The sequence below is a fragment of the Bison bison genome, unplaced genomic scaffold, assembly GCF_000754665.1.
Source record: "Bison bison bison isolate TAMUID 2011002044 unplaced genomic scaffold, Bison_UMD1.0 scf7180017864061, whole genome shotgun sequence".
Classification (NCBI taxonomy): Eukaryota; Metazoa; Chordata; class Mammalia; order Artiodactyla; family Bovidae; genus Bison; species Bison bison.
The window spans coordinates 5,059,540-5,081,635 of record NW_011494633.1 but is presented as its reverse complement, the minus strand read 5'-3'; the positions used below and the strand labels follow the sequence as shown (position 1 = coordinate 5,081,635).

The 22,096-nt window shown below is 47.7% G+C and overlaps 1 protein-coding gene across 3 annotated transcripts in view; it reads left to right on the top strand.

Moving 5' to 3' along the window:
• The window catches only part of FBLN5 (fibulin 5), a 93,412-nt gene extending 76,255 nt beyond the window's left edge, over nucleotides 1-17,157 (top strand). For all 3 annotated transcript variants that reach the window (XM_010836188.1, XM_010836189.1, XM_010836187.1), the window contains 4 exons: nucleotides 1,393-1,515; nucleotides 2,592-2,718; nucleotides 6,432-6,627; nucleotides 16,191-17,157. In XM_010836188.1, coding sequence (XP_010834490.1) covers nucleotides 1,393-1,515; nucleotides 2,592-2,718; nucleotides 6,432-6,627; nucleotides 16,191-16,352 — 608 coding nt within the window. In that variant the 3' untranslated portion in view covers nucleotides 16,353-17,157. The remainder of the gene's footprint in view (nucleotides 1-1,392; nucleotides 1,516-2,591; nucleotides 2,719-6,431; nucleotides 6,628-16,190) is intronic.
• The last annotated feature ends 4,939 nt before the right edge of the window (nucleotides 17,158-22,096 follow it).

Here is a 22,096-nt window from a genome sequence, read left to right as displayed (position 1 = left end):
CCCATGCCACACAGAGTTTTCCCTTTCAAGGAAGTTTTTTAGTATTTATTTATTTATTTGGCTGTGCCAGGGCTTAGTCGCAGCACACAGACTCTTCGATCTTCATTGCAGCATGTGACATCTTTAGTTGCAACATGTGAGATCTAGTTCCTGGACCAGGGATGGAACCTGGGCCTCCTGCATTGGGAGGACAGAGTCTTAGCCACTGGACCACCAGGGAAGTCCCTCAGGGAAGTTTTTGGATACAATGAAGTTTTAATAAAATTCACACCCCCTGGCCTTCTGGAGATGTCCCTTTTAGTTGTGATTTTAGGAATAATATTGTTTCTCAACTTGCGGGCGATTAGAGGGGAGTTGGCACTGGTAACTAGGGCTTTCCAGGAAGCGCTAGTGGTAAAGAACCTGTCTGCCAATGCAGGAGACATAAGAGGCGTGGGTCTGATCCCCGGGTCAGGAAAGTCCCTGGAGGAGGACATGGCAACCCACTCCAGTATTCTTGCCTAGAGAATCCCATGGACAGAGGAGTCTGGCGTGCTGCAGTCCATGGGGTTGCAAAGAGTCAGACATGACTTAGTGACTAAATAACAACAAGGCACTGGTAAAGTTGCCCTTTCAGAAGACTAGGTCCAGTGAATGTGTTTTTTAGGTCTGGGGAAGAGCTCTGCACCCAGAAAACTCCAGCAGACAAACAAATCTCACCTCCAGATGTAGAGGGTAGATTCACCTACAGGGCAAAATGAGACAGTGATGAGTAGATGATGTAGCTGAGCCAGAGGCAAACAGTGTTGGAAGCTTGAGGGAGACAGAGTTTAGCTTCATGAAGGAGAGAATTTTCTACCAATTAGAGCTGTCCAATGGGCTTCCTTGGTAGGTAGTGAGCTCCCCATCACCAGAAGTGTTCAAAAATGAATTGGAAACTTCTTGGCAGAGAAGCTATCCTATGTGTCAGGAGAGTGTGGCTACTATTGTTCGTTGCTAAGTCATGTCTGACTCATTGCGACCCCATGGACTGCAGCACACCAGACTTTTTGCTGTCCTTCCCCGTCTCTCTTCATCATGCTCAGACTCATGTCCATTGAGTCCGTGATGCCATCCAACCATTTCATCCTCTCTCATCCTCTTCTCCTCCTGCCTTCAGTCTTTCCCAGCATCAGGGTCTTTCCCAATGAGTCGGCTCTTTGCATCAGATGGCCAAAGTATTGGAGCCTTAGCTTCAGCATCAGTCCTTCCAATGAATATTCAGGGTTGATTTCCTTTAGGATTGACTGATTTGATCTCCTTGCTGACCAAGGAGAGTGTGCAGGCTGGGATAAATAAAGCTAGAATAGCAGTAAGTTCCCATGCCCAGGTAGTTTATGATTATAAATGGCGTGTGTAACTTGTCTCCCCCAGATATGGACGAATGCAGCTTCTCTGAGTTCCTCTGCCAACACGAGTGTGTGAACCAGCCAGGCACATACTTCTGCTCCTGCCCAGCTGGCTACATCCTGCTGGATGACAACCGGAGCTGCCAGGGTGAGGCTGCTAGAGGGACCCAGCTGGGGGAGGTGTGAGATGGGGCTGGCTCAGAGGGCCACCTGGATGTCTTTGCCTGGGGAAGGTGGCAGGGGTGAGGGTGTGAATGGGTGCTGGTGACTCCCAGTGTGGCAGGCTCTTGGCAGGATGCCTGGGCTGGTACCTTCCTGCCCTGCAACCCCATCCTTTGGCTTCAGAAAGGACAAGGTCACTCTCCTTGCTGGAATACCCTCTGCAGGTACACGCAGCTGGTCCTGCCTCCCCAGGCAGGTCTCTGCAGCCCCTCTGAGGAAGGCTCCAGACCCCACCAGGACCTCTGATGGCCGGGTCGTGGTCCATGAGCCGGTTTTCTCATGGTCCCTGGAGAGCAGCCTGGTCAGCCTTTCTCTACCAACTTCCTAGAGAATGGACACAGGCGGGGGCCACCTGCATCCTCTGACTGCTGCCTGCCTCAAAGGGTCGTGACCCTGGCTGTGAAGGGGGTGGGATCTCCCCAAGATTGGCTGCTCAAGATGCTTTCCAGCCCATGCTCACCTACTGGGGCAGATGGAGGAGGCTGTAGCTGGGCAACAGATTCATTTTAAGCTCCTTGGGACTTGCCTTATCCCAACACCAAGCAAGAATTCTCCACACAACAGTGCCAAGCAGTAGAAATATATTGTGAGCTATAAATGTGAGCCACATATGTAATTTTAAATGTTCTAGTAGTCACATTAAAACAATAGAAAGAAACAGGTAAAATTAATTTTAGAGCATATTTTATTTAGAGCTATATATCTAAAATATTACCAGTCTACTATGTACTCAATATAAAAATTATCAATGCTTTACATTCTTAGGCTTTACTAAGTTGTTGGACTCTCATCTGTATTTTCCACTTACAGCACATCTCAGTTTAGACTAGTCACATTTCAAGTGCTCAGTGGTCACGTGTGGCTGGTGGCTGCCATACTTGCTGGTGTAGCTCTATAGAAAGACCCAGGCCGCCTCCACCCCAACTCCCACCCGTCTGGCCCCGGGACCGGCACCTTGGAAGTGCTGCCTGGCTTCAGCCTCTTGTCTATCACGCATTTCAGACATCAACGAGTGTGAGCACAGAAACCACACGTGCATCCTGCAGCAGACCTGCTACAATTTGCAAGGGGGCTTCAAGTGCATTGACCCCATCCGCTGTGAGGAGCCTTATCTGCGGATCAGTGATAAGTAAGTCATGACTTCCCCTGGGGAGATGGGAATGTGGATGAGGAGCCCGTTTCAGAAATCTGCCGGTGAGGTGTCAAGGAGAGAGTACCTCCCAGGGTAGTGGGAGATGTGGTCTACTGTCTCCTATACAACAAGGGAGGCCTGGCATGCTGCAGTCCATGGGGTCGCAAAGAGTCGGACAGCGCTGAGCGGCTGAACTGAACACAACACATGCACGCCCGCCTCCCCCACCACACGTCTCTACCATTCCCCCGCTCATGCCAGAGCTATATGAAGATTCTCTAGAAAGCTAATCAAGAGGAGAGCTGGGGTTCATGAATCTCCTTTTCCCTTTAATGACTTTGTCCTGGATGTTGTTGCTGTTTTGGTGGATATACAGGGTCTTTAGAGCTGGGCTTCTCAAAGATCACATGCATAGAAACCACCCAGGGATCTTGTTAGTGGCCCAATTCTGATTCTGTGGGCCTGATCTGGTGTGAGACTCGGCCTTGTAGACAAGCCCCCAGGTGAAATGGATGCTTCCAGCCTTCCTGGACCTTGTTGGGAGTAGCGAGAGGCTGGACAGATCACTAGAGAGTTCTCATAACTGAGGGTACCTAGCTTGCTCTAATCAAGTTTTTGAAGTCATAATAGTGATTGAATGAAATCACCAGATGGCAAATATTTCGTTGAGGTGAGCACCGAAGTGAAGACAACCTCTACAGAGTGAATACACTAGAACAGTGGTTTTCTGCCCCCGTGTACTAGGAATTCCTTTTCTTACTGTTTAGTTCCTATTTAACTGTTTTAGTTCCACTGCAGCCTGCGTGCATTGCAGTAGGCACGCACACGCACACGCGCGCACACACACACACACACACACACACACACGGATGTCTTCTGCCCTCCTCCCTTCCAGTCACCTGTTTACTACCCCCACAGCTCCCAGCCCTCCCAACTGGGATACAGGGATGAAGGGACACGTCCATCATGCATGCCCTCTAAGGACACAGCTCCTAAGAGGAATTCACGCCTTACCAGTATGCTTCCTGCTCTGATCAAAAGCTGGCAGAAAAGGACAAAGCAGGAACAGACAGGTCCTAAAGGAGTCTTTGCTGGCTGCTAAGAGCTGTGCTTCTAAGTAGCCCTGTGGAACAGCATTCTTTGATTTCTGGTTCCAGGGCCCTTTGTGGCAAAGCAGAACTCCACCCTCACCGACTCCCATTCCTGGTTGTCCCTGGGTTTCTCCAGGTCTCACTTGTCTGTGGTGGGGACCCGCCCTGAGCTGGTGTTACTGGCAGGGCCCCGACGAGCCGCTGAGAGCCCTGGGAGACTCCTGCACCCTGCCTTCAGGCCCCATTCCAGTTTCACTTCAGCCGCCCTTATCCAGCTCATTTTCTTGTTCAGGTGTCCTGTATTCCTGCCAACCTGAGCATGACCTGCCCTCACCTTCACCCACACCCCGGAATGTCCTGCCTCCCAGCTTCTGTGCACACGTTTTCTGCACATGGAAGGCTTTCCTGCCATTGCCACCGGGACAGACTTGCCCCATCTTTCAAATCTGGGTGCCAGTGCCACCTCCCAGCTGTTTGCAATCCTCTTCAGCTGGGAGCCATCTCTCCCTCCTCCACATCTCTTTTAGAAAACAATTAGTTTCTGTGTGACATGTGACATTTTAATGTGGCTATTTTGGCACCCGGAACATCTTGACTTGGCTGTTTAAAAAAACAAAACTTTAAAAATTCCTTTTTAAAAAGTAATTTTATTTATTTACTTATTTTTGGCTGTGCTGGGTGTTTATTGCTTCTCGGGCTCTTCTTTAGTTGCGGTTAGCAGGGGCTACTCTTTATTTGCAGTACGAGGGTTTCTCATTGAGGTGGCTTCTCTTGTTGCAGAGCACAGGCTCTAGGCACATGGGCTTCAGTAGTTTCAGAGTGAAGGCTCCGCAGTTGTGGCTCCCAGGCCCAGGCTCAATATTTGTGGCAATGGGCTTAATTGCTCTTTGGCATACGGGATCTTCCCAGACCAGGGATAGAGCCCGTACCTCCTGCATGTGGCTCCAACCTCTCCTGCAGGCAGATTCTTTACCACTGAGCCACCAGGGAAGCCCCTAAAAATTCTTTTTATACCCTCATTTATCAAGTGTTAGTCAAATTCCTGGTCTGTGCCCAGTGCCAGGTGCTGTGGTGTTTGTTCTTATTGCTGGTGGAGGAGAAAGACGATGAACAAATGGTCACATAATGAATGCATGATCCTCAATGGTAGTAGGGGCTGTGAACAGGAAGAATGGAAATTTACAAAGTGAAAGAGTAGGCTGGACTTGGTCTAGTCTGGGGAGTCTAAAAGCCCCTCTGAGTAAATGACCCTTGAGCTGGAATGGAAAGGTGAGTTGATGTTAACAGAGTAGAAGAGCAGAGGGAACAGCGTGTTTAACGCTATGAGGCAAGAGTGACCTTGATGTCTTCAGGGACGGGAAGAAGCTGCAGCCTCATCAATGACATGGACAGTGACCTGTGAGGAAGTTAGAGAAACTAACAGAGACCAGACCTCATGAGGTTTTAGAGGTTAGAGTATGTGTTTAGTTTTTATGCAAGTTGCAATGGGTGCCACTGTAGAAGCAGTGGCAGGATACAGACATAATCTGATTTATGTTTGACGAAGGGCACTCTGCCTGCGGTGTAATAGGTTGGAGTGGGAGAGCCTTCCGTTCCATCAAGGAGGCTGTCACAAGGTCCAGGTGAGACATCAAGGCGGTGCACTCACAGTGGAGATGGAGTAGCTGGATTTGGACTACATTTTAGAAGTAGAACGGATAGATTTTGAAGATGGATTGGAAGTCAGGGGAGAGTGACAGAAACAGAAAAACTTACTCCCAGTTTTGGCCACCAAGGCATAGATCAACAGATATCCTCATCCTGTTATGCACTCGGACTCCTAGGGGGAATCTCAGGAATGAGGGGAGAGATGGGGGTGGTGATTCAGGATAAATCCAGCGGTGTCTGTAAAATGCATACCTTGGTAATGAGTCAACTTTATACTATGTTATACTATGTTAAATATATACATAGTTAGACTATGCTATTACTAGTGTCTCAAATGAGATGCTTTGTATCAGACATTTGCATCTATGATTTATTTCTCCTATTAAAGAGTGAATTTAAGATAATTAAATTTATCATTGCAATAAGTGTCCTAACATCTGAAAGTCCTGTCCTAATGTATCTTGTACATAGCGAGTTCTGATGTTTTGTTTAAAGAAAGGAAATACCCAATTCTATTCCACACAGACTGGGGTAAGTACAATAGAAAATGTAAAAAAGACCAGTCAAGACCCATCCATCTATTGTAATTTCTCATTTTTAAAGCTTCTCAATGAGTATGGATGGTTGGGAAGTGAAGGACTATGCAGCACACTTTTGCCAACTAAATATGTGACAAACATGAAGTGTATTACAGGATGTCCCAGTGTTCTGAAAACCAGGCAACTCAGGTTTATGCTTCAGTAGCAGGACTATCTGATTGGCCAGAACAGGCTGTTCTCTAGGAAACAGAGGGCTCACCTACATGCTGGAGAGTTTTTAGACCAGAGACAGAAGGAGAGGGCCTCCACAGCCACAGCATTTGGATGGTAGAAAGGGGGTGTCCTTCTTTTCCATGTTTCAAGCACAGAGGTAGGTACAACCAGCATCTGGAAAGGATCTGCCGCTTTCTCACATGATTTCCCTTCCCGACAGCCGCTGTATGTGTCCCGCGGAGAATCCTGGCTGCAGAGACCAGCCCTTCACCATCTTGTACCGGGATATGGACGTGGTGTCAGGACGCTCTGTTCCCGCTGACATCTTCCAAATGCAAGCAACGACCCGCTACCCTGGGGCTTATTACATTTTCCAGATCAAGTCTGGGAATGAGGGCAGAGAATTCTATATGCGGGTAAGAGGGGTTGCTGAGTGGTGGTCACCATCTTCCACAAGCTGTTCTGTTGTCTAGCCCGGAGTGTGCTTCTAGAAACAGGCCAGAGTGCAGTTCGGAGGGGTGGGTGTGGAGGCAGGAGGGGAAAGTGGATGGGAGTCAGGACTCCACTGTCCTGGTTCCTCTCACTTTCTGAGCGGCCTTGAGAACATTGCTCCTCCTCTGTGAGCCTCAGGATCCTTATCTGTGCAATGAGAAATTAGGCCAAGATGCAATGGTAGGTCTCTTTCTCCCTGCACTTCTTCTTTTTTTTTTTAACCATTTAAAAAAAATTGAAGTATAGACAATTTACAATGTTGTGTTAGTTTCAGGTGTACAGCGAAGTGATTCAGTTATATTTACAGATATAGACATATCTATATCTATGTCTGTATATGTATATGTATATTCTTTCAAGTCCCTGGGCTTCCAGGTAAAGAATCTGTCTACTAATACAGGAGCTGTAGGAGACACAGGTTCCATCCCTGGGACAGGAAGATCCCCTAGAGGAGGAAACGCACTCCAGTATTCTTGTCTGGAAAATTCCATGGACAGAGGACCCTGGCAGGCTACAGTCCATGGGGTCACAAAAGAGTCCAACACGACTGAAGCGACTGAGCGTACACTCAAACACGCATCAAGTCCCCACTATTTGCTTCTAGAAACTGACTGCAGCAATGAACAAAAAGGTCCCGAATGCCTGCCTTCATGGCACTTACATAGCAATGAACTTAAAGGCATTCCTCAAAGAAGTGGGCTCTACTTGTGCTGTCCGACACAGTAGCCATATGGTTCTTTAAATTTAAAATGAAAATGAAGTAAAATAAGTAAAATTAAAAATTAGTTTCCTTCGTTGCACTAACTACATTTCAGGTGCTCCGCTGCTGTATTCGCTTGGATACAGAACATTTCTATCACTGTAGAAAGTTTGGTTGGCTAACATTGATTTAGCCATATCAGGATAAATTGATGTGGATTTATCAGGAACAAATTTTAGAGCACACATCCTAAATGCATGTGCTTATTTGTAAATTACACACGTGGTACTGTGCCATTTCTATTACTGAGCTTCGTTTCCCTCAGCCTCTGGAGTGGTCACGTGTCTTTGGAGCCCACTGTCTTACAGCTGTGCTTTTCACATTTCAGTGTGAATTTGGATGCTTGTTGAAAAAGTGAATTCCAGAACTTCCTCTCTAGAGACTTTATTTCAGAAGATGGTGGCTAAGACCTAGTGTATCAGTTTCTGATGGCTGCTGTAACAAATTGTCACCAGTTTGGCGGCTTAGGACAACAGGAATTTATTCTGGAAGTTAGAAGTCCGAAATCATTGTCACTGTGCTAGAATCTACCCACTGCTCTGGACTTCCAGGTGGAGCTAGTGGTAAAGAACCTACCTGCCAATGCAGGAGATGTAAGAGATGCGGGTTCCATCAGTGGGTCGGGAAGATGCCCTGAAGGAGGACATGGCAACCCGCTCTAGTATTCTTGCCTAGAGAATCCCATGGATAGAGCAGCCTGACAGGCTATAGTCCATGGGGTCAAAGAGTCAGACACAACTGAAGTGACTTAGCACACCCACGCACGCACTGAAATCAAGATATCAGCAGGGCCGTGCTCCCTCCAGAGGCTACAGAGGAGAATCCATTCCTTGTCTCTTCCAGCTTCTGGTGTTGCCAGTCTTCTTGATTCGTGACCACACCACTCCAATCTCTGCATCTGTTGTCACAGTCCCTCCTCTTCTGTGTGTATCAAATCTCCCCGTTTCTTAGAATGTCACTTGTGATTGTATTTAGGCCTACCCAGATAATCCAGCGGAGAAGGCAATGGCAACACACTCCAGTATTCTTGCCTGGAGAATCCCAGGGACAGAGGAGCCTGTTGGGTGCCGTCTTTGGGGTCACACAGAGACAGGACTGACTTAGCAGCAGATAATCCAGATAATCCAGGATAATCCCCCTGTGTTGAGATCCTTAACTTAATCCCATCTGCAAAGATCCTGTTTCCATATAAGGTAATATTTATAGGGCCCAGAGATTAGGACTTGATACCCTTGGGGGCCATGGTTCACCTTGGGAATCTGCATTTCTAATGAACACAGTATGTGGTCCTCCAGGGTCAGTGTGGGGCACTCGACTCAGAAGTTCACAGCTTCAGCCTGTGGGCTGGTGAAAGAACCAAGTGTCTGAGCTCTCCCCACCCTCTCCCAAACCCTTCTCTTCCAGTCTTTGCCTCTGGGGCTGGGACCATCTGAAAACAGAGAGGTTTCAGAAGCAGGATTATACCAGATTAGAAAGGCCTCAGGAGCGAGTATTATGTCTGTTTCCTCACTAATATGTTTTTGGCAAGACTGTAACAGGGCCAGGTCACATGTGATAACGCACCTGTGGACCCAGCATCTGTAGAACACTGTAGTGGGGTCACGGGCTTTGTAAAAAGACGGAATGAGTTGAGGGTAGAGGAACTTCTCAAGATGAAAAAGATGGAGCTGTGTCTCTGTCAGTCCTTCTTGCATTCCCATCAGCCGTGGCCATCCAGCGGAACCCACCTCTGCCTGCCTCTGTGGGCTTGCTGCCCCCTTGAGCATAAGCCCAGCCCGCCAGCATTCTCCAATCTGGCCTCTAGTGTCTGTACAGACACAGCAGGTCCCAATCAAAAGGTACAAAGATGCCCCTCTCGGGGATTTAAAATACCATCACGTATATCAGCTGCTTTAGGTTTTCCCCCCAGCAGAATAGGAGGTGGCCTTGTCTTGGCCAGGTCACCACCTACTAAAATCCTCTTGATCCAAATGTTCCCCATGTAGCTGACTTGTAAGAGCTGCCCCTTCATGGCAGGGGAAGAAGATGGTCTTCTGCAGGCGAGTGACCAGGAGGTGGGGCCCCTTCCTTCGAGCTTCCTCTAGTGCCTGGATTGTTATGGCGATGAGGGGACCCTTGAAACTCACAAAACTTTGAGCTGTATGTGGTTTGCTCTCTCTCTCTGGAGAACATTGAGAAGGGCCCTAGTTTGTTAGCATTTATTCAACTGAGGATGCCAGGACACAGAGGGGATGAGGGCACATAGACCTGCCCTGGGAATGGCTGAAGGAACTTAGGGATGGGAAGCTGGATCCTGGCTAGAAAGGTCCTAAAGGCTGCTCTTGGGAAGAGAAGACAGGCCCCGTGTAGGGGCCCTGTGAAGCCAGGCAGCCTCCCTGCAGGAGGAGGTAGGGTTTCCCTCCTGACACTGTGCAAAGCAGCAGTGCCCTCCTCAGGAGGCCACGCAGTCATGGGCTGTGGAGCCAGGCTGACCCACCTCATTTCCTTCTACAACTCACCAACGCTATGGCCTTGGACACACACTCTAACCTCTCTGAGACTGTTTCCTCATCTGTGCATGCTAAGTAACTTCAGTTGTGTCTGACTCTTTGCAACCCTATGGACTGTAGTCCACCAGGCTCCTCTGACCATGGGATTCTCCAGGCAAGAATACTGGAGTGGGTTGCCATTTCCTTCTCCAGGGGATCTTCCCAACCCAGGATCGAACACGCATCTCTTATGTCTCCTGCATTGGCAGGCAGCACCCCTAGTGCCACCTGGGAAGCCATCCTTATCTGTATAGAGGGGATAATGATAGTATCAACTCTGGGATTGGATGAGATCATCTACTTAGCCCAGTGCCTAGAGCACAGAGCAGCTGTTTTTTATCAAACAAGCAGGATGAAACTTTCAATACCTTTCTATTTCTCCTCTGGCTATCTTGAACCTGCACACACCTGAGTGAGCTCTCAGGCGGAGCCCATTGGATTCACAAATGCTCTCAGTTACTATTGAATTGCCTCTCTCCCCCATATCAGAAGTCCCAGCTGCTAATTTAGGTAGAAGCCAACCACCGAGTCTCTCAGTGTAAAGTCCCCGCCAGCTTGGCCTCTTTCCTGCCTTCCTCTTCCCCTTTCCTCACTGATGGTGCTGACCTGGCTCCTCCTCTGGGGTTTTGGGGGTACAGATGTGGAAGGGAGGCGGTGAGGGGAGCCAGGGTCGTACTCCCTTGTCGCCATTGTAGGCAGGACCTGGTGCTCTCTTCTGGGACCCAAATGCTCTTGCTTTCATGGGATGCTTTGTCGGTTCTTTGGAGACTTCCCTGAGGACTTTGCACTGACCATTCCCAGGTGTGGGCGAGGGCCTCTGGTTGGCTGCTTGCCACCCCAAACCGCTCTCTCAGAAAGTTTGCATGTGTGGGTGTTGCCTCACCCTGGCGGGCAGACCTTGCACTGGGCCTTCAGGACACCAATAGCCAGCTCCCCCACAGCCCGCTGTCCCCCACGTGGTGCACAGCATCTCTGGGCTCTCTTCTCTGAGAGAGTCCGGTATACTCTCTGCATCCTTAAGTTCAGAGGACCCACATTGAAAGCTTGATTTGGGGGCTGGTAAGTGTGTCTCATACACTTATATAGGCTGGAGGTGACAAAGTGAGAGAAACAGATCTGGCGCTGGGCCATGGCCTTCAAGTCCTCTATGACAACAGCAGGAGAATCTACACAAAGAGCAGTGGCAGCTGACCCTGTACGGTGCGGGACATACGCCAAGTATTTTCCATATACCACTGCTCTCATCTTCATCACAGCCCTGTTCTCTAGGGCAGGGGTCCCCAGCCTCCGGGATCTACTGCCTGATGATCTGAGGTGGAGCTGATGTAATAATAGTAGAAATAAAGTGCACAATAAATGTAATGCACTTGAGTCATCCTGAAACCATCCCCCGGCTTCCGGTCTTCCACAAAACCAGTCCCTGGTGCCCAGAAGGTTGGGGACCGCTGCTAAGTTTGCTTGCCCTCCCTGACTTTACAGACGAGGGCACTGAGACACCGAGAGGTGAAGGAACTTGCCCCAGATCTTACAGCTTAGGAAATCCCAGCGCAGCATTAGAACCTAGACAGTGTGCCACTAGTATCTATACATACTCTCACATTTCTCTTTAGGATGCGGAGTACTTGTCTAGCTTTGGAGTCTCAGCCAAAATTGAGATAACAAAAATCTCTCCTTTAACATCTAATCAAAAAAAATGAAAGTGTCCAATAAGCACTGATTATGATTGTATTGGTAGAGTCATTTCTGTGGCTGCTGCTACTGTTGTTAGGAGGTTGTGAGCTGTTGGGCCCTGGCGAAGTTGGCGAGGTTGGCGATGTTGGAGATGCCCAAGGGACTGCAGCATCTTGTTGGGGGTGGGTGTTGATGGCTGTTCAGGCTCTGCTACCCTGAGTGTCACTGATGGAGTGTCACTCCTGGGAAGAGCTTCATTTCACACAACAGGCATTCCACACACATACATACCCACAAATGTACACACACATGCACACATGCCTGTACATACACATGTACACTCACACAGTCGCTCATGTGCACAGGTACATACACACATGCAAATACTCACATGCACACGTTCACACACAGCCCTTTCATGAGCCCCCACTGGCACTCTATCTCCCACTGAGACCTGGACAGACAACTGGTGACTGGCTTTGGCCAGGTGACTTAGGGACAGTTAGGACGGGAAGAAGGAGCACGGTCACGGGGCATAAACTGTGCCAAAGGGCATGGAGATCAGGTGACGGGATCACGGAAAGCTGACTTGCTGTGGCCTGGCTGCTTGCCCTGCGTCAGACAATGCCACCTCGCTGGTTGACTCAAGACAAACCTGAGCCTCTGTAGGGGCAGGCCCAAGAAGACAGACGGTCAGGTGGGCTGTTTGCAAGCTACTCCTCTGCGGGCCCCTTCACCAGCATCGCAACTTCGCATCCACCTTCGGTCACTGACATTAATTCAGCTCCACTACATATGCAGCTCTGAGAGTTTAGGAACACACGGCTTCTGCCCTGAGGAATCCACACTGTGAGGGGAGGGAAAAACAAGCAGGCAAACATTTACAATTCAAAGGAGTGATTGTCAAGTAGACTAAGTGCCTGGGATGGTCTGGAAATGGAGAGATACTGAGAACTTATCTGAGTTTAGTAGCTAGAAGCTTGATTTTTGGAGTCAGATGCTCTAGTACCATGTGCTAATGTACTTAACCTACTTACTTTGTAGGGTTATAAAGATTAAAAAGGAGATGTATGCAAAAGAAAGGGAAAGTGTCAGTCACTTGGTCATGTCTGACTCTTTGCAGTCCCATGGACTGTAGCTCACCAGGCTCCTCTGTCCAGGGGATTCTCCAGGCAAGAATGCTGACGTGGGTAGCCTTTCCCCTCTCCAACGAATCTTTCTGACCCAGAGATCAAACCTGAGTCTCCCACATTGCAGGCAGAGTCTTTACCATCTGAGCCACCAGGGAAGCCCAAGTCATAGCCAAACGCTGAGTATCAACTATGACCACCATCACCATCATCATTTTGTACCAAGTGATCACCAAGTCCACTAATGACCAGAGCCTCTCAAGGGGGCCTATCTCATTAATGCCCTGGGTCTGCCCTAAAAGCCTAGTGAGGAGTGGAGATATTTGTCCTCAGCAAACTTAGCAGGCACTTGAGTCCTCCGTGTGTTTGTGGGCGGGCCTTTCTCAGGCTGCTGCAGATCTGATCCTGCTGGGGATCAGACTGGTTGACCTCTAAGACTACTTCCAAATAGAAGAGGCAGTGATGCTCTCACACTCTGGAGACATTTTCAAGGACAGCCCAAAGGAACAACTGGGAAGTTTCCAGCTGTTCCACTCCCTGTCCCTGGCTCTGCAACTCTCCCGCCCACAGCTTGCCCACAGCTTGCCCAAGCCTGTCCACAGCTCAGGGTCCTCAACCCCTGGCCTTTGTTTGTGCAAATAGTGAAAGCTGGTGAGATATTTAGATCTGTAAGTGCCCTGGGCATTTCCATGTATGGCTGTACCCTCTGAAGTCCTAGCCCAGAGCTCCAAGGGTTTTCAAGAGTTGACAAGGAAGTCGGAACAATCCTCTGTATGAGAGGGTGCCAAGTGCACGGATGCTGACAGGAACAGAGGGAGCTGATGCCAAGAGGAAGTTGTGTGGTGTCAGGCTGCTGATAGCCCAGAGGACAGGGGAGGTCCCACTACTGGGTGAAACCTGTCTGCCTGCCCTGCCCTTGTCATACCTGTGGCAGCTCTTGGTGATGTCCAGAACTTTATGGGGAGCTCTCCCTTCATGGAGACAGATAAAATGTCTGGTGTGGCTTTCAACAAGCCAAGTTCCTTGATTTTGCAGAGCTTGTTGCTTTGTTCCTGGACATAGCGCCGGGCTCTGCAACTTGTAGGAAGGGATCGTCCAGCATGTCCTGTTCCCTTGTGCTATTTCTTTTCCAGGTACCTACTCTCTGGCCATTGCACTGGCCCTCTGAGTATTTGTCCTTTAGGGCAGTGCTAGGGAGAAATAAAACACATATCAGTCTTTTCTGATAATTGTGCAGTGACAAAGGCCTGGAGTTTGTGGTCAAAAGCATTGGAATGGAACCCCATGTCCCTGCCCATAAGTGGTCTAGTGACTCTAAGCAGTGACTTAACTTATGGAGACTCAGTTCACAAGGAACAACAAAACGAGGGGATAACGAGACGTACCTTTAGTATGACAGCTGGGGTCCCCAGACTGGGTCCTGTGCTTTTAGATGCTGCTGCTGCTGCTGCTAAGTCGCTTCAGTTGTGTCTGACTCTGTGCGACCCCAGAGACAGCAGCCCACCAGGCTCCGCCGTCCCTGGGATTCTCCAGGCAGGGACACTGGAGTGGGTTGCCATTTCCTTCTCCAATGCATGAAAGTGAAAAGTGAAAGTGAAAAGTGAAAGTGAAGTCACTCAGTCGTGTCCAACTCTGTGTGACCCCAGAGACGGCAGCCCACCAGGCTCCCCCGTCCCTGGGATTCTCCAGGCAAGAACACTGGAGTGGGTTGCCATTTCCTTCTCCAGTGCATGAAAGTGAAAAGTGAAAGTGAAGTCACTCAGTCATGTCTGACTCTTAGCGACCCCAGGGACTGCAGCCCACCAGGCTCCTCCATCCATGGGATTTTCCAGGCAAGAGTACTGGAGTGGGGTGCCATCGCAATTGTTGATGTGCCCATGAATCACCTGCAGATTATATTAAGCTACAGATTCTGGCTTAGCATGCCTTAGGCAGGTGCTGAGGTCTTGCATGACTCATAAGTGCCTTGGTGATGCTGATACTGCTAGTCCAAGGACCACACTGAGTAGCCAGGCCTTTCAGAGCTTCTACAGGGATTAAATCAGAATATGTACATAAAAGTGGCCAGAAGAGTACTTCACACATAGCAGAAGCTCAGTTATGTCAGTCTTCTCTCCTTACCACCTTAAAAACTTTAGGAAAAGATTCAGTGGAGGAAGAAAGCTCACATGAAGTTATCAGGATGACAGAGAGAGATTCACAGAGTGATGAAGCTGCAGGGCAGGGGGTGTGGTGTGTCCAGCCAGAAGCTCCAGCAGAGGCTGCACTTGGAACCAGCTGGAGTCTGGTAAACAAGTCACACTTCCTCAGGCATCATCAAAAAAATCCACTGCAGCAGAAAATCTCAGAATGGGCCCCTGGAACTGTTAGTTTAAAAAGTGTCCTAGGTGCTATGGAGCTGTTTACTTGGCAACTACTGATCTGGTACAAACTCTCCTTTTAGAGAGGAGGTCCAGAGAGGTGAAGTGACAGCCTGGAGTCACATAGTTCGGGCAACTGTTTCTTCTTTCATTCAAGACACAGTCACTGAACAGTTACCATGTGCCAGGCGTTATTCTGGGTTCTGGAGGGCTCAGCGGTGGAAAACCCACCCCCCGTCTAGTGTGGACCTAGACACCAGACATGGACTCGGTAAATAGCGTGGATGATGACACGTGGTAATGAACACTTTTCTTCCTTGCTAAAGTAGGGGGTGCACTGGCACAGGGTCACAGGGACCTGAATTAAATTGGGAAAAGCAGAGAAGCTCATCTGAGGAGGTGCTATTTCAGTGAGACCTGAAGGGGCAGCAGGGAGAAGCCAGGGGAACATGAGCAAAGTCAGGGAGGAGGGCATCAAGGGATGCCTGTCTGCTGGCAGTGGGCAAGGGGGAGCACCCCGACTGGGACTACAGAGGCTGGCTGCGACCAGACCACTTGACTTCGGCTTTGGTGACTGTCCCAGAGGCCATGTCACCTGAAGGACAGCTTTCCTCACCCTCTCTACCATTGTTTGTTTTCTTTTTCTAAAAATTTTATTATTGGAGTATAATTGCTTTACAATGTGTTAGTTTCTACTGTACAATATGAATCAGCTTTATGTATACATATATCCCCTCCCTCTTGAGCCTCCGTCCCACCACCCTCATCCCACCCTTATAGGTCATCACCGAGCACCGAGCTGAGCTCCCTGTACTATACAGTAGCCTCTCGCTATCTTGCACATGATATTGTATATATGTCAATACTTCTCCCAAGCTCCCTTCCCCACTCTGTGTCCACAGGTCTCTATTCCTGTTCCTGCAAATAGGCTCATCTGTACCATTTTCTGCTGTTTGACAGCTTCCAGAGTCAGGCTTACCCTTGGCTCCTTCAGCTGGTCAGATCTTCTCTAACTAGTATGCCTGGTTCCGTCCACAGCAAACGGGCCCCATCAGTGCCACCCTGGTGATGACTCGCCCCATCAAAGGGCCCCGGGACATACAACTGGACTTGGAAATGATCACGGTCAACACCGTCATCAACTTCAGAGGCAGCTCTGTGATCCGACTGCGGATATATGTGTCCCAGTACCCGTTCTGAGCGCCGGGCCGCAGCCTCTGACACTGCCTCCAACTGCACCAAGGGACAGAGAAGCAGAGAAACCAGAGAGAGCACGAGAGTGAGACAGACGTGAGGCCTTTTTGGCTGAACGTCTCCTGAGGAGTCAGCATGAGTCCCGACCACGCCTCTATTATTACAGACCCATCACTTTGAAGGACATACTTCCCCAGTTTCTACGACGCAGTTATCGAAAAGCATTATCATTGGCACACTGACCTGAGATCGACGGTGATTTTTCAAGGCCTTCAGTTTATTTCCATAGTTTTCAAAGAAAATAGATTAGGTTTGCAGGGTCTGAGTCCACGTTCAAAAACTGTGAACCACTTCCTCTCACCTCCTCCAGGCCTTCTCTCTATCTCTCCTTGATTGCTTCTTTGCCAAGGCCCCCCAAAGCTCCCGGGGATTCTAGGTGTAGCTAGCTTGCTTCTTGCATGTACAGAAGGCTATAGAAAGAAGCCACAGAATGATCTAAAGGTTTTTAAAGAGTCTATTTCAAAGCCATGTCTGGTATTTTCAGCCATAAGAGTTTTAGTTGTCCTTAAATTTGTATAACTGTTTAATCCTTTCCTGTTCATTTTGATGATGATTATTGTTTTTAATCCAAGGTAGAATGCCTTCAAAAGGTCATAAGGCACATGTTATATTCTGTCTTCCCAAACCCAGTCTGCTCTCCATTTTAGTCCAGTGTTTTCTTTGAAGACCCCTTCATCATGCTTTCTTTTGAATTTTTACCCAACTGGGTTGGAAGGCAGAGGTCTCCAAACTGATTAAATATTTGAAGAGATCTTGTGTTTGGTTCATTTTGACATGGGAGATGATTCAGCCTTTGGGGTTGGTTCTAGTTCTCTTTAGTTTATTGGGTACTGGCTTGAAAAGCTCTCCAGAGAGCATGATCACCATTAAAAACATAATGGGAGTGAGGGAGAGGAGAGCATCAACTCCAAATCCTAGTCCATTTCATTAGGAGACAATGATCAAACCCTCTGTGATGTGGATTATTTCCAGGTACTTTTCCAGAACAGGAAAGTATTCAAGTTGCTTTAAATCGGTGGCCCTCACCCCTGATGGCGTAGTAGGATAACCAGTGGAGTTTTCAAGACAAAAACATGACTTCCTGGGCCTTACCCCTAGAGATTCTGATTTACTTGTTCTTAGGTAGGGCCTAAGAATTTTTAAAACTTGGTGAGTAAGTGGAGTTGAGAGTGCATTGTATAAAGAGAGGGAGACAAATGGGAGCAAGCCCTGGCCACTTTATCTTCCACATCTTTTCAGTAACTTGTTCAGTTCATTGTCCTTTTCCTAGTTAGTGACCTGGATTCCTTTCAGTCTTGGAACCCCAGCCAGGATTAAAGGGAGTCAACAGAGCAGGTCACAGATGGGAGAACGGACTGGGACAGCTGCCTTTGTGTCCCATCCCGGAGATCAAACCTGTTACTGAGTCCAGGCTCATACTGCTGGCCTCACTACAGGTCAGTAAATTGAGAGACCAGTTGTTGGGGCAAAGAATGATGACTTTGTTCCAAAGTCTGCAGACTGAGACTTTTGACGCGTATCCCAAAAACCATCTTGCCTGAGTTAGACCTCAGGCTTCTTTTATACTAAAAGGAGAGGAAGCAAAGTCAAACATTTCCTGGTTCTGGTCAGCCGCTGGAGGGGATATGTTTTCTTCCTCCCTAAAAGGAATCCTTTCCGAACCATTTCCCACTGTGCCTTCTCTGTCAGGTTCAAGGATGTTAACAGTAACACCAGCAACAAATCAACAACTGAACGGCCCAGTTTTGCAGCTCAGATGAAAAGAGCAATTTCCTACAGACTTGCCAGGTTGCAGGCCCAGCCCCGCAGAGCAGAGAGAAGAGGTGGCCCTGGGCCTGGGGCTCCCCTTGCATGTTGGAGTCCTAGGTGTCAGGAATGGGTGTGGAGTTAGAATGCTAAAGGCTTGTGTGAGCTCTGCACCAAGCCACTCCGAATGACTGATTCAGGCTCATAACACTGCTAGGATAAGGTTTCCTTTAATTTCTGAAAAAGTAGGAGGGGCAGCCTTGTCTTGGTGATTTGAGGACCCTTGGGTTTCAGAGGGGCCACCTTTGGAACCAGAACTGAGTCTCAAGGGCTTGCATTCTATTTGTTCATGTCAAGACGTGGCTTCCTGTTTCTAAGAAAAAAGGCACATAAAAGCGGTCTCAAAGGGCTTCTTGGCCTTCAGATTGCTCTTTCCAAACATAGCCTGATGAGTTCAGTGTAAATGAATCAGAAGCATGTGGGATCAATTTACCTTAAAATACACTGGGGCCTAAAAATTAAGGGAAAGATGCCTTGGGGCAAAGCGTGTATGTGCTGTAGGGCTAAACCCCAAACATTTGGGAAACAGTTTCAGAGACTCCCAGAACCCAAAAAGCTGTTGGTTTCGGCCGCCCTTTGAGAATAGTTGGGTGTCACTGTTTTCACAAGACCAGGAATAAGTCTGCTCTTCGAATCTCAGCACTGTGCCCCACTCTGCTTGAGTTTGCAGGGGCTGGCTGTTACCTTGGACCCTGAGGTATTAGGCCATTCCCCCCACCCTCCACCCCATCAGCTCTACCCCATCTCTGAGCTGGGCCGGTAGCTTGTCACATGAACCCTGCTCTGTTCAGCTCCGTCAGAGGAATGAAGGGTTATGTGGTGGAAGAAATGCCAGATTAAGAATTGGGACACCTGCAGAAGTTCTTGTGTTACCACCTAATCTTCTGGGTTCAATATGGATGAAAACTTCCATTCAGCTGCCTTTAATTCTAAAGTTCTGCGATTCCTTGAAATGTACTTTGGGGATGACAGCCAGCGTTTCCATTAAACTGCAGTTTTAGAGTTTTACAGCGGTTTGCCAATCATAACACTTTCTAATTGGCATGGAATCCACCTACCTGTTGCCTCTCAGGCCTGAGTAACGTACTTAGAAGTTTTCTTAGGTAACTGTCTTGGCGCTTGGGGTGTTATTTTCCCAGATGGTGAAAATTTTTCAGCTGGTCGGATTACTTCATTTATTTGGTGGTTTCAATGTATTTTTGTGGACTGATTGTTTACTGTAATATGTACAAACTCTTCATCTGGGTAACCCAAGAGGGTGGTCTGAGGGTCCCCCAGAGAGAGATGACATGACCAAAGAGCAACTATTCTTTTTCCTCTCTCAACACATGAAATCCTATTTGTAAAAAGTCTTCATTGTAAGAGAACACAGTTTGGTTAAGCATCCACCCAGTCCACTTGGGTTGGGCCAGTTTCTGGATTCAGAGAGATGAATGAGATAGATAGAGGTCCCGATAAGAAATTTGTGAATATCTAAGGGTTGATGCAGCCTCTGAGACAAAACTAAGTGAAATACATCGTGGTGGATGCAGTTTAGCAGTGTGAGCAAAATGATTTGGGTTAGATTTTCATAATTATTAAGACATCTATTTCATACAACAAAATTTCTTATGAATGCCCTCAGGCACGTGTTTAAAATTTAGACTAAGATGCCTCTGCTTCAGTTCAGTTCAGTTCAGTCGCTCAGTCGTGTCTGGCTCTTTGCAACCCCATGAACTGCAGCACACCAGTCCTCCCTGTCCATCACCAACTCCTGAAATTTACCCAAACTCATGTCCATTGAGTCGGTGATGCCATCCAGCCATCTCATCCTCTGTCATCCCCTTCTCCTCCTGCCCCCAATCCCTCCCAGCATCAGGGTGTTTTCCAATGAGTCACCTCTTCACATGAGGTGGCCAAAGTATTGGAGTTTCAGTCTCAGCATCAGTCCTTCCAATGAACACCCAGGACTGATCTCCTTTAGGATGGACTGGTTGGATCTCCTTGCAGTCCAAGGGACTCTCAAGAGTCTTCTCCAACACCACAGTTCAAAAGCCTCTGCTTAGGAGTTACTAAATACACTGAAAGGAAACACAAAATCAATGTTAGCCAAAAGTTTTCTCTCTCTAGGGTACTGAGGCTGGATTTTTTTCTCTCTCTAGGATATGAGGTACATACTGTGGGTATGTACTTTGAAATGCAATGTTTTCATCTCTAGGGGAAAAAAAGCAGACTTTTAGTAAAGCTCTTCATTGTTTTGAAATTGACCAACATCCATCACCTATCACAGATATACAGATTGTTCCTTCTTGTTGATGTTTTTGTTCTCAAATGTCTTAGTGCCTTTACTTAACAGATCACTGATAGCTTCATTAGAATCCCTGACATAAATAACTAAAAGAAGTTTTCTAAAAAAAAAATAATAATAATAATAACCAAGAAGCTTCAGGACAAAAAGAGTGCACTGAGGCAAGATTTATTACTTTTGTAGTGTTTTTTTTTTGTTTGTTTGTTTTTGGCCCTGGGTGGGGGAATGACAGCATCTAGTTAGAATCTTTGATTTGCTAATGATTCCTGGTGAGGAACCTTCGCCAGCATCCATCAGTAAAACTGACCGTTAGGGTGAGAAAACAGGTGTCAACACAGGAATGGTCTATTATTTTGTTGTTGGTGTCCTCTCAGAGGGAAAGACATGTTGACAGGCAGTGACTAGCAACCGTTTTTTTTTTCAGGAATTTGAAATATTCTTGAGCAATAATGTAAGGTGAATGTAGGAGTAAATTGTGCATAGATGCAAATATTAAGATCTTTATGATATCTATCAAGATTTAAGTTGGTAATTTACTAATCTGAATGGCACCCCACTCCAGTACTCTTGCCTGGAAAATCCCATGGACAGAGGAGCCTGGTAGGCTGCAGTCCCTGGGGTCTCGAAGAGTCAGACACGACTGAGCGACTTCACTTTCACTTTTCACTTTCATACATTGGAGAAGGAAATGGCAACCCACCCCAGTGTTCTTGCCTGGAGAATCTCAGGGATGGCAGAGCCTGGTGGGCTGCCGTCTATGGGTTGCACAGAGTCGGACACGACTGAAGCGACTTAGTAGTAGTAGTAGTAGGACTACCCGAGAGTCACTGGATTGCTGAATGCCATTTTAAAGTAATTTTTGTTTGGAAAGGGTTGTTTTGGTTTCAACCGAGCCTTTTTTCTAATTCTTGCTCTCCTACTTTCTACTGAGAATACATTTGATGTTGCAGAACTGGCTTCTATCACAAGATAGCTACTATACTTTCAAACATGTGTCTTGAGTTCTGAGCTTTAATGTACAAACCATTTATAACTTACCCTATTTTGGATTGCCCCTTTCTTTTTTAAGTTTATTTTAAATTGGAGGATAATTGCTTTATAATGGTGTGTTGGTTTCTGCTGTACAACAACGCAAATCAATCATAACTACACGTATATCCCCGCCCCTGTGAGCCTCCCTCCTGCCCCACCCCCACCCCACCCCCTAGGTTGTCACAGAGCACCACACCAGGTTGAACTCCCTGTGTTAAATAGGAGCACAGATCACTCTTACAGTCTTCATTCTCTGCTCTTAAAAATTTTACCGAGAAAGTACTCATCATTTAAACCAAGCTGTGGTATTTGCAAATAAATTAGCTCTTTACAGTGATCCTGTAGCCTTACATTTTTCTGTTGTCTTACTTTATTTCGTTTCCTTCTAGTTCCACATTGAAAGAGACCCCACAGAAGTGTCCACCCCAAGCTTGGCGTTTCCATAGAGCATCATCCCAGTCTTTCTGAAAAGCAGAGCTGTGGGCCAGTAACACTGCAGCAAAGGCAGCGTTTTTATGCGCAAAGGCACTATTGAAATCATAATTGGCATTTTTCAGTAAAACCA